This window comes from Vombatus ursinus, unplaced genomic scaffold (assembly GCF_900497805.2).
Source record: "Vombatus ursinus unplaced genomic scaffold, bare-nosed wombat genome assembly UNPS02014789.1, whole genome shotgun sequence".
In the NCBI taxonomy this organism is placed as follows: domain Eukaryota; kingdom Metazoa; phylum Chordata; class Mammalia; order Diprotodontia; family Vombatidae; genus Vombatus; species Vombatus ursinus.
This window is the reverse complement of record NW_020954567.1, coordinates 19455033-19473154: the sequence shown is the minus strand read 5'-3', so window position 1 is coordinate 19473154 and position 18122 is coordinate 19455033. Positions and strand designations below refer to the sequence as shown.

Below are 18122 nucleotides of genomic sequence, written 5' to 3'. Positions count from 1 at the left end.
AGAGAGAGAGAGAGAGAGAGAGAGAGAGAGAGAGAGAGAGAGAGAGAGAGAGTGTGTGAGTGTGTGTGTGTGGGGGAAGGAATAACCTGCAAACAGCAAAAAAGAAAAATGTTGGAATGAGTATGTTAAATGTGTTCATGTTGCTATGGTCCACTACAGGATGTAGACAAAAGGCAGAAATGGAAAAGCCAAAACAGCAAAGGGTCTCAAAAGGAAAGAGCACTAGGCCTCTAGTCAGAAGAGGGCAGGTTCAGTTCCTGGATCTGACACTCTCTGTATAAACTAAGGCAAGTCAGTCAGCCCCTTTGAGTTAGTTTCCTCACCTATCAAATAAGGATAATATCTACAATAACTCTTAGGATTGTTGTTAGGAAGGCACTTTGCAAACTGATTAAACATACAAATGAAGTTATTATTATTATTAGTTCTGTCCAGTTCAAAATTTTTATCAATAACTGTGATAAAGACATAGAAGAAATGGTTGTCAAATTTGAAGGATGACTCAAACCTAGGTGAGACAGAATTAAGATTCAAAAATATTTGGACATGAATGAACTCTGAGTCAAAAGCAATAAAATAAAATTCAACAGGGATAATTATGAAGTCCCAAAATTCAGTACTGTCTTATTTTTACTTTTTAATGTACAGTTAAAGGTGGATAAAGAAGACTGAGCATGGTAGTAGCTCAAGAAAAAACAAATCTGGGGTGTTTTAACTGATCTCAAGCTTAACTTGAGTCAATAATATGCCTTCAAAGAAAAAAGTTAACTCAATCTTAGGTTGTATTAATATAAACATAAAATCCAAATCACGGGCAGGAAGTAAAGATGCACAGTAGTTTGTGCTCATCAGAAAACAACTGAAGAACTATGTTCAGTTCTGAGTATTACATTTTCATTTTAAGAAGCACACTGACATAAGAGAAAACATCCAAAGAAGAATATCTGTAATCATAGAGTCTGAAAATCATGATATATGATCAATGACTCAAGAAATGAGAAAGTCAGTCTATAAAAAAGAAGAAGGGGAGACGGTACACCTCTCTTCAAATATGTGAAGGGCTTTCAAGCAGACATAAGGAGAGTCATTCTGTGTTGCCCACTGGCCAAACTAGGACCAAATGGTAGATGTTACCAGGAGGGAAGATTTCAATAAATATAAAAACATTTTCTATCAACAATGGAAATATACTGAGTACAGGGGGCAGGGATAGGGACTAGACTTGTGCTTTCATTGGTGTAGGGAACACCTATATGAAAAAACTCCCTCTATCAATGCAGTTTGGCATCTTCTATGAAACTTGAAATCTCAGGAAAGCTGCCTAAAGCATTGAGAGGTTGCGCCTACCCTAAAGTCACACAGTCATATGTACAAGAAGCAGAACTCAGGGCTTTCTGGCTCCAAATCTATCTCTCAAGGCACTGTACAACACTATATAATTTTACTATGTATGAAGATGCAAAATATACAAATGCAGTTGTGAAGACATTTTAAGTAGTCTGCATGTCACTAAATATTACCCTTGATCAAGGAAAAAATTTCTCTTTCTGCTTAAGAAATTTCTAAAGATATCTTTCTCTATGCTTGAAACCTTTTGATTTTTGAGTCTTCCAAATCCAGAGAATGAGCTCCAATAGCACCTAATAATCTCCAGTTAGATATCATGGGCTTATAATAGTCTGCTGTCTAGGAAAGCATAGAAATCCCTACTCTAATGGAGAGACCTACAGCATTTAATGTAACTTACACAGTACCTATTATAGCAAGTACCAGAAAACTATCCTTATTCCCAGTTTAAAGATAAGGAAACAAGATCACAGAAATTAGATGACTTGCCTATGACCATGCAGCTAAGAAGGAGCTCAGGTGGATTTCTGTACTTCCACTCCAGCACTTCTCCCACTGCAGGGGCCTTTTGAGTGATAGGATCACTGATTCAGAGTAGGAAGGGATCTTCAAGTTTACAAAACTGGGAGTCACAAGAATGTGCCACTGATGGTAAGAGAAGAACCTGAGAGAGGGCACCTGATCTTCTAGAGCTGCTTTCAGATTTTACTAAATTAAGTTTCAGGTGCTGATTAGACATCAAAGGTACAACAGGGTATAATAATTCTAAGGAAGATTAGAAAGTTTATATGAACTACAGTTAACCTCAATAGGAAGATCAAAATGCTATCAATATTAAACAACTACATAATGTTCCAAAATTATTAATAAAAATAGAAAAATAAAAATTCTGAGGTTTTGCCTCATATTTATCAAATTCTAAAGGTGATAAAAGATTAGAAGAGTCAATATTAGAAGGGCTATAGGAAGACAGACACCCTAATAGTTGGTAGAATTATGAAAGTTTCAATCCTTCTGGGAAATAATTTGGAATTACAGGGCAAAAAGTTATTAAAATGTTCTTACTCTTTGACTGAGGGATCCTATAAAGCATATGCCCCAAGGAAGACAATAATAAAAAGCAAGGTTCCACACATAACAAAATATTCATATCAGCATTCTGTCGCAGCAAAACATCTGAAAAGAAAATGGTTATCGAGGGCGGAGCCAAGATGGCAGAGGGAAAGCAGTGACTGCCTTGAGCTCTCCCCCAAACCCCTCCAAATACCTAAAAAAATGGCTCCAAACAAATTCTAAAGCAGCAGAACCCACAAAAAAGACAGAGTGAAACAAATTTCCAGTCAAAGACAGCCTGGATGGTTGATCAGAAAGGTATATCGTGCCGGGCAGGGAGAGGAGCGCAGTTTGGTGTGGGAGTGCAGACCGCAGTGTCTCTGGAGCAGGCCTCAGAGGACTGAATCACAGGCAGCTGTGGAGGTTTCCAGAGTTCTCAACCCCTGAACGCCAAAGACAACTTAGAAGGTCAGTGGGAAAAGTCTGTGACTGCGGTGAGAGAGGAGCTAGGTCTCAGCTGCAAGTCTTGAGCACAGCCCTGGGCTGCGGCTTTTTCCTGAGCTTCTGGCCCACAGACTGAGGGGGAATCGAGTAGCTGATCAGAGGGGGATTGCAGGGATCTCTTTGCCAGTGCTGAGGCAGTAATCTCTTGCTTTACCAGTGCTTGGATCTGGGTCACAGTTCGGAGGGGTGGTTCTGGGGCGAGAAGGAACGCTGGTGTGGTAGAGCTTGTTGTGGTGGAGAGGAAACACCTCGCCCCTTATCATACCACCTTGGAAGAACTGAAAATTTTCAGGTCCCTAGAAGTACCTCTGAAAACAGCTGCACAAACCCCCGAAGCTTGGGACAGTACACTCTGGAAGCAGACTTTTACCTTAACAAAGAGTTTAAAACTCAAGTAATTGGCTGGGATCATGAGTAAGCAGCGCAAAAAGAGTCAGACTATATTATCTTACTTTGGTCACAAAGAAGATCAAAACATACAACCAGAAGAAGACAACAAAGCCAAAGCTCCTATATCCAAAGCCTCCAAGAAAAATATGAATCAGTCCCAGGCCTTGGAAGAGCTCAAAAGGGATTCTGAGAAGCAAGTAAGAGAAGTAGAGGAAAAACTGAGAGTGATGCAAGAAAATCATGAAAAACAAGTCAACAGCTTGCAAAAGGAGACCCAAAAAAATACTGAAGAAAATAACACCTTAAAAAATAGCCTAACCCAAATGGCAAAAGAGGTCCAAAAAGCCAATGAGGAGAAGAATGCCCTAAAAAACAAAATTGGCCAAATGGAAAAGGAAGTCCAAAAGATTACTGAAGAAAATACTTCCTTAAAAATTAGAATGGAGCAACTGGAAGCTAGTGACTTTATGAGAAATCAAGACGCTGTAAAACAAATCCAAAAGAATGAAAAATTAGAAAACAATGTGAAATATCTCACTGGAAAAACAACTGACCTGGAAAATAGATCCAGGAGAGAGAATTTAAAAATTATTGGACTATCTGAAAGCCATGACCAAAAAAAAGAGCCTAGACATCATCTTTCAAGAAATTATCAAGGAAAGCTGTCCTGATATTTTAGAACCAGAGAGCAAAATAGAAATGGAAAGAATCTATGGATCTCCTCCTGAAAGAGATCCCAAAGGAAAACTCCTAGGAATATTGTAGCCAAATTCCAGAGTTCCCAGGTCAAGGAGAAAATATTACAAGCACGCAGAAAGAAAAAATTCAAGTACTGTGGAAACACAATCAGGATAACACAAGATTCAGCTGCTTCTACATTAAGGGACCATAGGGCATGGAATATAATATTCCGGGGGGCAAAGGAGATAGGATTACAACCAAGAATCACCTACCCAGCAAAACTGAGTGTAATCCTGCAGGGGAAAAAATGGTCATTCAGTGAAATAGAGGACTTCCAAGCATTCTTGATGAAAAAGACCAGAGCTGAATAGAAAATTTGATTTTCAAATACAAGACTCAAGTGGAACATGAAGAGGTGAACAGGAAAGAGAAAATCATAAGAGACTTATTAAGGTTGAACTGTTTACATTCCTGCATGGAAAAATGATATTTGTAACTCATGAGACCTTTGTCAGTATTAGGGGAGTTAGAGGGGGAAAAATGACATGTACGTACATATAGATACAAATAGATAGAGGGCACAGGGTGAGTTGAAAATGAAGGGGTCATATTTGGAGAATTAAATTAAGGGGTGAGAGAGGAATATACTAGGAGAAGGAGAAAGGGAGAGGTAGAATGGGGTAAATTATCCCACAACAACAACAACAAAAAAGAACCAGAAAAGAAAAGGCTCTTACAGTGGAGGGGAAATGGGGGAAGGTGAGAAGGAATGAGTGAATCTTACTCTCATAGGATTTGATTAAGGAGGGAATAACAAACACACTCAGTTGGGTATGGAAATCTGTCTTACCCTACAAGAAAATAGGGGGGGAAGGAGACAAGAGAGTAGGGGAATAATAGAGAGGAGGGCAGATTGGGAAAGGGAGTAATCAGAAGCAAATACTTCTGAAGAGGGACAGGGTCAAAAGAAAGAATAGAATAAATGGGTGGGCAGGATAGGATTAAGGGAAATAGAGTTAGTTTTTCACAGTATGTCTACTATGGAAGCGTTTTGCATAACTGCATATATATAACCTATATTTGGTTGCTTGCCTTATCAATGAGGGTGGGTGAGGAGGGAGGAAGGAAGAAAATTTTGAACCCAAAGTTTCAAAAACACATGTTTAAAAAAAATTTTTCACATGCAACTGGGAAATAAGAAATACAGGAAATGGGGTACAGAAATCCATCCTGCCCTACAGGAAAATTGAAGGGGAAGGGGATAAGAGAAGGGGGGGAGAGATAGAAGGGAAGGCAGACTAGGGGAAGGGGTATTTAGAATGCATGCCATCTTGGGGTGGGGGGAGGGGGGAGATGGGGCGAAAATTTGGAACTCAAAATCTTCTGGAAGCAAATGTTGAAAACAAAAAAATAAATAAAAATTACCATTAAAAAAAGAAAATGGTTATCTACTGACTGGGTAAGAGTTTAATAAATTACAGTCTTTCATTATAATGAATGCTAGGAAATGTAGTATATAGAATACCAAGACTACAGTCAGGAAGATCTGAGTTCTAGCCTCATACACTCACTATCTGTACAACCCTGGGCAAGTCACTTCACCCTTTTGCCTCAGTTTCCTCATCTGTAAAATGAACTGGGAAAGGAAATGGCACACAACTCCAGTATCTTTGCCAAATTGGACATAACTGAAAATAACTAAACAACAACATATATCATTATAACAGAGTATTACTACACCACAAGAAATGACAAATATGAAAAACTCAGAGAAACATGAAAACATGAACTGATACAAAGAAGAAACCAAGCAAATATAAAGAGTAAAGACACATTTTCACAATGAAGACAAAATTAAAAGGCAGAGTTACTCAGATTAGGGCAATAACCAAATAGTCCCAAAGAACAAATTAAACACACTTCTCTCCTCTCAGTAGACTAGGGAATTGGGATGGGGCATGGAAGGGAGTCACACAATGGGTATTACACAATGGATACGAAATGGCATATACCTTATCAGACATTGCAGTTGTCAGTTGAGTTTCACTTATCTGTTTATCTGTGTTACGAGAAAGGATTAATGGTGGGAATAGGTAATACAGGGAGATTAACATTATGTAAAAAACAAAAGGTGCAGTAAAGTTTTTTTTAAATGTTACATTCAACTTTCTGTTTTACACATCTTACCTTACAAGGGGCTGCAGAGGTTCCGAGAGAGACATGTCACTACTAGAAGATGCACTGGGGGGGCGTTCTTGTGCTTTATTTTCTTTGTCAGATTCTCCAGATGGTTGGTATCCTGGTCTTATCTACAAGAAGTCAAATTTATGTTAACCTTATCAAAATGGGAAATTCTTTAAAAAAAAACAAAAAACTGGTGCCACTTCAGCTTTAGTCCATATGTATGCATATATTTAAAAGGAAGACCAATTAAATTTAGTTTTCCTTTAAGTGAAGGTTTAAATAAACACAATACCAATTAACAGCATTTTGCTCTCATTCAAGTATCATAAAATAAAACATTACAATGATCAAAGTTAAATGTTCATATTACCATAAGCCATGCCCTAGATAATAGCACAATAAGCCACAAAACTACATTCATTATTAATACAATGTAATTTTCTCCATCAAGATTTTGTGAGAAACCTGGCCAGAATGTAATTAATAGCCTTGATAACGAAAACAAATATTAATATCCAGCCTAAGAAAATTCAATTTTAGTTTTTATTTTCCATTACTTTTATTTATTCCCTAACTTTCCCTATCTTAGTTAATACATAAGGGGTCATTATCATTACCTAATATTTTCTGAATGACTGACATCTGGAATATTAGGAGCTATAGGTCATTTTATATCAAGTAGAAAATAACTCAAGCTTTTCTCAAACATGATTTCTTCTCTCACTATATTTTTATCCTTAAAAGTATAAAACTACCTGTGGTTCTTGTGTAACATGTAGTTGATGAGATGGCTCTTCTAATAAGGCTTGTTCTAGCAGTAATTTAGAGTAAGTTTCCTGTAATCTCCTGGCTGCTGAAGGCTCAGAAGATGGTACATTTTTCACTTTACTAAACGCTTCCTTCTGTTTCCGGTAAAGCTCCTGCAATCGTTTGTTCTTTTGTTCAGTTGCCTCTTTTTGAGCCTTCTTCTCTTCATTCTGCCTCCTCTTTCTTTCCTCTTGTTGTCTTACAATGTACTGGCGTACTTCATCTGTATCATAGTGCCTTTTTTTAGAAATAACAGGAGGATCTTCATTAGCTGTTAACTTGTCTGGTTTTCTTTTAACAGGGCTATGACTCCTAGAAGTTTGGGCTGGTCCCACAGGCTTTTGATTCTGCCGATCCCCAGTTTCTTGCTTTATAGCTTGCGGTGCAGAATCTAGTTGAAGATCATCAAGAATTCCACGAATTTCAACTGGCAAAAAGTCCTTATTTAAAGTGTCTTCCTCTGGTTTACTATCTGGGAGAGAGGCAGGCAATTTCTTGAAGTTGTTCTCAAGCCGAACCCTACTTCGTGAACGTTCTGTGTTTCGTGGATGACGACGTTTATGTGACATATCCAATCTAGGATCAGATTCTGCTCTTCCAATTTGGCCAACTGCAAAATAAAGATTATTAGTACAGTAGTATATTATAAAAAGTATTGCTAGTAATTTATTGCACTAAAAATAAAGTAGGCAATTTCTTTTCATCTTCACAGGCACATAGTCAAGTAACCAATGAAAAGTCATCTATAAGTCTTAATGGAAAGAGAAATGCTAGCTTCTTTGCAAAAGAAAAAAGGAGAGAACAACTTTTTAAAAATTAAATTTGGAACATCTGCATTTAAAACATCTACCCCTTGCAAACATAAACATGCATCTACATGCCAAAGCTAAACCATAAAGACACCAAATGAAGCGCTCTTTAAGTAAAAGTCTAAAATACTAACAAAGCCACATAAAATGGCACCAAGTTTAGGGAATGAAATGTGTATCAATATGCCACAGAATTTCCAAAAGAGTCACATTTCTTTAAAAGTTTGTCATAATTTCATGTCTGGCACAAAAAAATTGAAACGAACCTCCAGCTACCCAATTTACCTATATAATCATGTTTATGTTTTAATAATACCTGCAGAAAACAAATGTTTCTATTTCTAGGAATAGCTTAAATTTTAAATTATGCTCTGTGAAGGAAGGGCCTCACATAGCACTTTGCTTAAACTCTCACTGCATAGTATTTTATATTTGTAATATCTTCCTTTCTAGACTAAGTTTCACAATGGAAAAGAATGTCCCTTATTTAACTATACTTTTACTCAGAACCTAGCATAGTGCTTTCTACACAGGAGATACTTCATAAATTGCTTGCTTAATTGAACTGGACAATTTCTAAATGGGGTTAACTTTCAACGTACTTAGAACAGAACAAAAGGAGAATGGCTACAATTTCAAGAGAAAGTATTTAAAACAGATAAATACATAACCATCATTACTACCCCCACCACCATTACCCTGCCCACAGGCACATACTAATATGGAAACAAATGGCATATTACTATGTATGTGTGCATGCATGTATGGATGGATGCCTATTTATATGCATTCTAAGTATCCAGTGTCATGCTAAACCCTTTAGGCTCTTAGGATGTGTATGTATCTGTCTACTTACAGAATTGGTTGAAAATATTACATTGAAAAAAATATGTATCCCATATATATTATTTTATACAGAGTGGTCCAAAAGTCTTAGTGACGTTTTAAGCTATTAAGCTTAAAGTGGCACCAAGACTTCTAGGACACCCTGCATTTACTATTCTATGTAGACAACTATTTCATTTCTTCCAGAATCTTTTCTTGAAATTAAAATTAAATAATATTCCTATTCAGGAAGTCTTTGTAGCTTAGAAATAATAGTTAACATGTGAATATTTTAAAACTTAAATAAAGCTAGAACATATGCTCACTAAATGTAAAATACCTATTATTTTAAATTTCAGTCAAGACCCTGGCAACAACATAAAGTGCTTTTATGTTCATATATGATACAGGAATAAAAATAATAAAGATGATAATGGTAAAGAAAATTATCGAAGAAAGCACTACCTACATCATTTCTTTTGGACAAGACCACCCCAGACGAGATCAAATTAAATTCTTTTTTGGATATCTCCAAACTACTATAATGCCCTAGTCTCAAATACTCCCACATGAGTGTTTTACCATAAAAAAGAGTGTTTGTATGTGAATTTCTAAAGCTAATTCAATTGCCCTTTCCCCTATTATAATAATCGTAACAGCTCACCAGATTTAGTAGTCTTCTCTTTTCCATTTCTATCGCTTGACTCTGTCCTTCGCTCCCTTTGTTCTATTCTGGGTGCTGGACCCAAAATCTTCTTTACTAACTTTTGTCCATCTCTCCAAGAGGATGTACTTATCATACGGCTACCACCTACAACACAAAGTAACACTGAATTTGAAGTACTTAGTTCTGGAAACATGTATCTATTAAGCCACATGGGCTTAGCAATTTGTCTTATATTTATCCACTGTCCACAAGAAGCTCAAATTTGATGATTTCCATCTGTATGTCAAATACCCAAATGATTTAAGGGTAATATGTTTAAATCTTGTTTCATCATCAATTAAACCAGTAGCTTGAAAACAACGTCATAGATATGATGGGAATTTTTTTTTTGCATGAATATACATATTTGTAATGGGTTTTGTTTTTCTTGCCTTCTCACTGGGTGAAGGAGGGAGAGAGAATTCAGAACTGAAAATAAAACTGAATTTAAAAAAAAGAGAAAGTAATGCATCAAATATCCTCTTTAAGTATAATGCTTCCATAAATCCTGAAGATTAGGGAGAAAATCCAAGTAAAATCTAAATGTTAAATAGAATAAGTACTGTGTCAAGATTTTTAAAATGCTGCTCTCATAACTAATAAATATTGTTTGTATTTATTAAGAAATTTTATATAAGTTCAATAAAAAGAATTTCATGGAAGTGATGCCTAAATAAAGATCAACATCTATTCTAAAAGTTAAAACAATCTGTGCTTACTTTAGAATATGATCCAATTAAACATTTGTTGACGTTATACTTATGAACGAGACAGGGAATAATATTTTGCGACATTGTCCCTAACTTGAAACAGCCTATCAGGAACTTTAAAGAGAGACATACCACCAAAGACTCTTATGCTTTTATGTTACTACACAAAAAATCTGGGAAGAAGCTCATCTTCAATTTTAGCTAAGTTACCAAACGTGACATGCAATTATTTGTAGTTCTTCATTTCCGGGAACAATTTGTTACTTATGGGAAAAAGTGACATTCACTTATAACCTGATGTTCTTTTGTTTTATTTTGGTTTTTTTTTTATTCAGAGGACTTTATTTGACAAAATATTACAAAAGTCTACATGGATTTGTTGGCTCCTGCCATTTTAGAAGTGCCTATTCTTCAATGGGGACATGGAGAAAGTTTTCATTTGGATATTCCATAAAACAAAGTTTAAAATGGAATAAAACCGTTACCCATCAGTGCTGCTTTATGAAAGTCAAAATTACACAGGAAAATGTCACGTTATCCTAGGTTTACTCCACAACACACAACACAGTTTTATGCTCAAACAGAAGATTTTGAAGTGCCTCCAGAAAGATATTTAAAAGTAAAATATTCTAGGGAAAAACAGCTTAAGTTATGATTAAGATATTTTGGGGAGATACCTTCAGGATTTCCCTCACCTTTTAGTTAGAGTGTATTTTAAAAATACAATGTACAACATTTTAACCTATTCCACACAAGCATCATGGCATTTAAATCAGGTATCTCCATACTGACATTATCCTGTCTTAGCCACAGTATGTCACCTGAAATAAAACAAACAACTAGGCAGACTAGGCTGGCACTGAAAATATTCACACTTTGTGACATCGTTTTGGAACCTCTTCTAAGAATGTCTAATTCTATTTGTCTTCAACAAAAGGTCAATGAATGAGTCATGACACTGAAGAACATCTGAAGAAAAGCTGTGTCCCCTCCTCCTCCCCAATATTTGAGATCAGTAGGTCTGTGCTGCTACCACAGAATAAGCCCCAGAGGCAGGCCACAGAAGCCTTCATTTCCAATAGCTACCCGAGAGAATAGGGGTCCAGCAAATTTGTTAAACATAAGGTATCCCCAAGCTTTAAACTGACAGTCCATTCCTTTTCAAGGCTTCTGCCTAGCTATTTACTTAACAAAAACTAAAGAAGTTTGTGGAAGAAGTATTCATTTGCTAATGGCAAATGAGGGGTGGCCAGAAAATAGTACACTTAAAAATAAATAAAAAACTAGCTCTTCAAAGACTCTATTTTTACCCATGACTAATTCTAACAGAAACTGGTAACCTAACTGGTAGGTGAGAATTTCTGTTTATCACCTCAAGGATGTTTATGATTTCCAGGTTCTGGTAACAAATGTGTAGAAAAATGTAAAATTTTCTTCAAAGATAAAAAAATATTTTTACTTAGCAAATATCACTATTTTAAAATTTCATTTTAAGATTCTAGGCAGTAAAAAGGTTTTGCTTTCTTCAAACTGTTACATACTGAATATTTCCATTGGAAGGAATTTTCTTCAAAAAACAAGTTGTATATATACAGGCTGCTATGTCAGGGAGCTGAGGACTCAAAGAGCTTGGTTTGAATTAGTATCTCGGATACTAATCATTTACTTCTGCTAACCCCTCATGCTCTTTCAGGTATAAATCTTTCAGAATGTGATTCTTACCTCCTGAAAAATCTTTTCGAGTAGCATTTATTATAAGACCAAGTAAGAAATTTTCTTGTCAATGAGATTTATTCGAGATACATTTTGAAGTGCATACTCTATCTTTATCTTGAAGAATCCTCCAGAGTTTTGGAGACTCAAAGCAAAATTGCTTCTTTTATAGGTCTGCAGCTAGTATTTTTCATTATGTTTTTGTAGAAATTAGTATAAGGTGCAAGTATCTTTTGTCATTTGTTGTATGAGTACTTGTTAAAAGACAAGCTTAGAAATAATCTCTTAGCTGAGACTGGCCTTAAGAGGTGAAAAGGCAACAGTTTCCACCATACTTCAGATTGTAAACAACCACAAGAGGTTAAATGTGGCATCCATTTAAAGCTGCATCACTTTCACACTGCTTATGGTGCTGCTGACCGCTCCAGGACTTTTAGGACGTTGAAACTGTCAGACTACTCAGAAAATCCATTGAAGCCATCAAAGTCTTACCAAAGCTGCTGTGTTCTATGGAACCCAAAGAGTTGCTATCAGAAATGCCTGATTCCCATGCAACAGTGGGGACAGTAGCATATCTTGCTTTGCTATCCAACCATGGCAGACCAGAATAAGCTATTTCCACTAAGAAGGTTCCCCATCCTCATAGTCCCCATTCCCAGGCACGTATTTTCCACCATTCCCTCAGGGGAGGTAAGAGGGAGTGAGATTGCTGACACCATAACTGTTACCATACATCACTGAGAGAGCCCAATGGAAATTTCCTGTTTGCTGAACTTCTTGCCACTGGGTGTTAGTCCTGTATTTTCAGAAAGGAAATTTTCAAGGGAAATAAAAACCTTGGAACTACAAACAGTCAGTAATGTCTGTCCAGAGGGACCATTCAATTCCTCCTTTGCCTTTAAAAAAGGCAACTACATGACTCTGTTGCTACCCAACCAGGAGAGCCTGGTCTTTTTATTCAGGGACCTGTCCAGGGAATTTTCCAGTCTGAGCACAAAGCACTGAAGGATCTATTGTTGGGCTCTGCTATCACTCTTTCAAGGCCATTCACCAACTAGTAACTCTCAAACCTCATCTGTTGCAAATCCTTGGAATCTGCTACACTTTCCCTTTTACTACCTATAGGTATTCTACTGTTCCCTTCAAGATTAAGGTCAAATGCCATATCACTCTCATAAAACCATACCTGATACAACCCTTCTCAATCCTTGCATAATGCTTTGCTGACACCTCTTTTATACATCACATTCCATTTTGCATTATAATTATTAGTGTATCAACTATACCTTCTTACTATTATCCTTGAAAGCAGGAACCATGTCTTACTTTCTTTGTATCTTCTAGGACTTTGTATAGTAGTCTATGCCATAGTATGTGCTTAATAAATGTTTGTTGAATTGAAATGAATTACACCACCTAGAACAATTAACAGCAGTTGCAAAATTATGCAAGTATTTGCTAAATCTAGTCATTTTTGTGCCTCTTCCAAAATGACTGCCTTTCAGACAAGTCTTTACTCATATCACTGGAAAAACGTTAAACTCTGCCCATTCTTAAAATTTACGAATTACATTAATTTGCATTCAAAACATGATTCTTTAAATTTTTATAAATTCTTTTTCTAATTATTATGCTATCTGCAACTATCCCCTGATGTTGTTGCTGTTGTTCAGTCATTTTTTTCAGCCGTGTCTGACTCTTCATGACCTCTTTTGGGGTTTTCTTGGCAGAGATACTGGGGTGGCTTGCCATTTCCTTCTCTAGCTCATTTTACAGATGAGGAAACCGAGGTAAACAGGGTTATGTGACTCGCCCAGGATCACACAGCTACTGTCTGAGGCCAGATTTAAACTCAGGAAGATGAATCGTCCTGACTCCAGGCCCAGCAATCTAGTCACTGAATTGTTGGAAAATGTTAGAGATGTAAATAAGAAATGAGCAATTTAAAAAACAATACAGAAAAATACAGAAAAAAAAGTTCAAAGGGGACACAAACAAGTTAATTTTGTTACTGGGGGTAAAGATAGGCCCAGGAGCTGTAATTCCATTTGTTACTACCATGTTAAATTTAATATAAACTTAATTTTTTAAAAAAAGCTACATAACAGAAGTTTACAGTTTCATATTCAATTCTCTTTTTTGTTCTTTGTAAACTACAATGTTTGTGATTTTAATGGTTAATAATAAAATTTAAATGTTAAAAAAAAAGAAAATAGAAGGAAAGTTAGAACAAGTTAACAAACAGAATTGGTGAAGAGAAGAAAATGAGGAAACAAGATCACAACTTTAAAGCCAGAAAGAACCTCACCGATCATTTAATCTATCAAGTATTTCTATTAGGCATCTACTATATGTACCTGGCATTGTGCTAGGCTAGGGATACAAGTACAAAGAATAAAACATTCCCTACTTGCAATGAGTTTACATTCTAATGAGGGAGACTACAGTATAAAAATATATATAGCATAAATATGAAGCGAAAGCAAAAATGGAGACAAAGTAGCTAAATGCAAGGTACTATGGGAAGGTGAGTAGAGGATACAAAGTTATGGAAAATGGGAGATGAAGCATCTCGTGTAAGGAACAGAGAAAAAGCAAGTTTGGCTGGATCACAGAGTGCAAGACACGAAGTAAGGAACACTAAGAATGGAAAAAGAGGCTGGGGCCAGGCTGCTAAGGGCTTGCAAAGTTAAAGAGACACATTTATATTTTATCACAGAGCCAATAAGAAGTCACTAGAGTTGGTTGAATAAGGAAGTCTCATAGTTAGATCTGCATTTAAGGAAATTTCCTTTGGCAGAAATGTGGAAGATGGCCCAGAGTAGGGTAAGACTTGAGGCAGGCAGACCAACTAGGAGGCTTCTGAATGATCTAGGTGAGAGGTGATGAGGGCCTCAACTAAGCTGGTGGCTGAGTAGTGAAAAGGGGATGTGAAAGATGTGGTAAAGGCAGAAATGACAAAATCTGCCAAATGACTGACTGTGTAGAGTGAAGGCCAGTAGGGAGTCCAGGATGATGCCAAGACTGTAAGACTGGAAGAATGGTGATACTTCCAACAAATTTTTGTTGTTTTTTGTTTGTTTCAGTCATGTCCAACTCTTTGTGACCCCAGATTTTTTTGACCTCAGGGTTTTCTTGGCAAAGATACTGGAGTGGTTTGCCATTTCCTTCTCCAGCTCATTTTACAAATGAGGAACTGAGGCAAATAGGGTTAAGTGACTTGCCCAGGGTCACACATCTAGCAAGGGTCTGAGTCCAGATTTGAACTCAGGAACATGAGTCTTCCCGATTCCAAGCTCTGTGCTCTAACCACTGTACTACCTACCTGGCCCTCAGCTTCAACAGACAGGAAGTTACCAAAAAAAGAAAAAGTTTTATGGGGAAAGAGGAGTCAAATTTTAGACATGTTGAATTAGAAACGTGTCTGGAACATCCAGTTTGAAAAGTCCAACAGGTAAGTGACGACAAGGGATTCAAGATCAGGGAAGATACAGCGGCTAGTTACACAGATCTGAGAGCCCTCTGCATAGAGATAATAGTTAAACCCATGAGATCTGATGAAGTTACCAAGACAGAGAATATAAAGGGAAAAAAAGACCTAGTACAGAACCTTAAGGAACACTCACAGATAAGAGATATAATATGGATATGTCAGCAAAAGTGGATGAGGAGAACCACCAAGAGGCAGTAGTCTCATGAAAATTAAGACTGAGAAAGTATACAGGATACAGTAGTCAGTATTGTCAAATGCAGAAGACAGGCAGGTAAGTATGAGGATCGAGAAAAGACCATTAGATTTGGCAATGAAGAGCTTAGTGGTCAGTTTGGAAAAGGGTCGTTTCACTTGAAGTTGGAAGCCAGATTGCAAAGGGTTCATTGAGGAGTGAGAGGAGTGGAAACAGCAGCAACTGGCAACTGTGCAGTGCATCAAAGTCTGCAATGGTTCATACAGCCTCTCTGTCAAGCCTGACTACAACTCTGTGAATGAGGTACAAGGGGTTTACTTAAATCCATTTTACAGAAGAGGACAATTCTCACAGAGACCAAACGACTTACCCAAAGACAGGATTCACACCCAGGTTCCTCTTGACTCCAAATGCAGCAATCTTTCCCACTACATTACACTGTCTCTGGCTAAGAGCCAACATCTATATAATGCTTTAAAAGCTAATTAATTATGTTTTCTTCAAAGAATCTCAGAAAAAGAACTCAAGAATTTCTAGACTTAACCCCAATTGCCTCATCAAAAAAAAAAAAGCATTTTTCTAGGATATTATATAAATCAAATAACTCTAAGAAATCATACGAGAGCTTGGGAGTTATATGTGACACTTAAGGGTGTCTTGTACTCTCTCTATATAATCAATAAAACTTCAGACTCCTCAGCAGCTAATGAATGTTAAGGGCAGGACACAAATCTAAGTATCCCAGACACCACTGCAGAGATAAAGTGAGAGGAAAGGGGAAGGAGGAAGGGAAGCGAAGGAAGGAAGGCCTCCAATGGGATACAAATACCTATGTGCAAATTCCCAACACTAACTCTGATACTTGGCTACTTCCAAGAGGAATTTTACTATCAAAGAAACAGATCCCATGAGAACTATGGGGTAAATATGTGATTATTTGACACCTTTGCTTTATAGCCCTAGACAGCAAGGTGCAGGAGCTTGTCCAATTTTGGCAGAGGCCTACAAATGTACACTTATAGATTTCATTAACATGGAAAATGTCCCCATTGTAGGAATATTTTCTGCTACTCTATTCAAGCATGTGCTATCTATGGGATTTCCCTAATACATTCCAAATCACAAAGTGTTTGTTGTTGTCCATATTTCTCCTTAAATCCCCAAAAAGATATTCAATGAACAAAATTATGCACAAGTGATAAATGCTACAAGTTTAAGAGAATAACATAGTGAACTGATACCTGTTAACATGAGTTCAAATACATAAAATCATCATTTTCATTTTTTTCCACAGCTTTTTAAAGTTTACTATATGTTTTTATTTTACGACCTTGTTAAAACCAATCACATTGCTCCAAACATATAAAGCGAATGACAAGAAGTTATTATCCAAGTCAGGAAGGTAATTTACCTTGATTTACCTAGAACAGTACTGATCAAAACTCATGATACTTTGTTTCCTTCATTGATTCCCATGCTAACCTATCCCAACAGATGTGTTCTCAGTATAGATCTGATGAGAGAACATATACTAACCTGACTTGCAATCTGGACTTGATGACTGTGTTACCTTTTGTACTTTTCTAACTGGTCTGACTGTTTTCTTCTCCTTACTTTTTTCAGTAGGCTTCTCTTTTACTGAGACATCTTCTGAAAGGCAAAAAATCACACACCATACACAAGACAATGATAGTTATCATACCAATGAAAATTTAAAAAAAATAAAAATAAAAAAATAAAAAGTAAATGCAAAGCACAGGAAGTATAAAGCCAATTTTATGCTGTGGCTACTTATTACTTTGATTTTTATAAATGTAATTTTTAAAAGACACACCACCAATTCTCAGTTCCAATTGTTTTTTTTATGAAAAGGTTTGTAAGTCAATGTTTTAGGTGCTACAGAATAGACTCCATGAGTTGAATTAAAATTTGTTATTTCATTTCCCCAATAAGGCCAATGGGAGCATCACCTAATTTTTCAACTATAATTATACTATTTTTATACCTTTATATAATCTTAGTTTATTTTAAGATAAAAGTATTCTCTAGTTGAACTATTACTGAAATCCTGAGATCAAACTTCATGAGGTAATTCTCAGAGAAACAATTCTCATTCTCCTTATGAAGTACATCTTGTCATTTTACCTATAAATTGACAGCTGAATTATTTTTAAAAACTCCAATCTAGTGAATGCATTTAACTACACATATACAAATACTAAACAGTTAGCTTCTAAAATGGAGATTTAAGTGATGGGGACTTCTGTAATACAGACAAAACTTCTAACAATTTGCTAAGAATCAGGAATTTAATAAGATTTAAGACAAAAATACTACTTCAATGTGGATCAGGAGACCTAAATTATGTCAAACTTCCTATGCATTTTAAGGGTTAAAAAAAAAAAGACTCATGGATCTCTAGAACTGAAAGTGACTTTAGAAATCAGCTAGTCTCGGGGTAGCTAGGTGGTGCAGTGGATACAGCACTGGCCCTGGAGTCAGGAGGACCTGAGTTCAAATCTGGCCTCAGACCAAACACTTGACACTTACTAGCTGTGTGACCCTGGGCAAGTCACTTAACCCCAACTGCCTAAAAATAAAAAAATAAAATAAAATAAATAAAATAAAAAGAAATCAGCTAGTCTAAGCTGCTCGTTTTACACAACGAAAAAAGTCCTAAGAAGGCCCAACATCATATAGCTAAATA

General features: G+C 36.5%; 1 protein-coding gene across 3 annotated transcripts in view; it reads right to left on the bottom strand.

Annotated features, from left to right (window-relative positions):
• The window catches only part of CEP350 (centrosomal protein 350), a 160457-nt gene that overhangs the window by 98488 nt on the left and 43847 nt on the right, over window positions 1-18122 (bottom strand). For 2 of the 3 annotated variants that reach the window (XM_027868604.1, XM_027868605.1), the window contains exons 8-11: window positions 16952-17065; window positions 9265-9411; window positions 6915-7576; window positions 6163-6284 (exon numbers count right to left, since the gene is read on the bottom strand). In XM_027868604.1, coding sequence (XP_027724405.1) covers window positions 6163-6284; window positions 6915-7576; window positions 9265-9411; window positions 16952-17065 — 1045 coding nt within the window. The remainder of the gene's footprint in view (window positions 1-6162; window positions 6285-6914; window positions 7577-9264; window positions 9412-16951; window positions 17066-18122) is intronic. The other variant, XM_027868606.1, reaches the window with a different exon arrangement.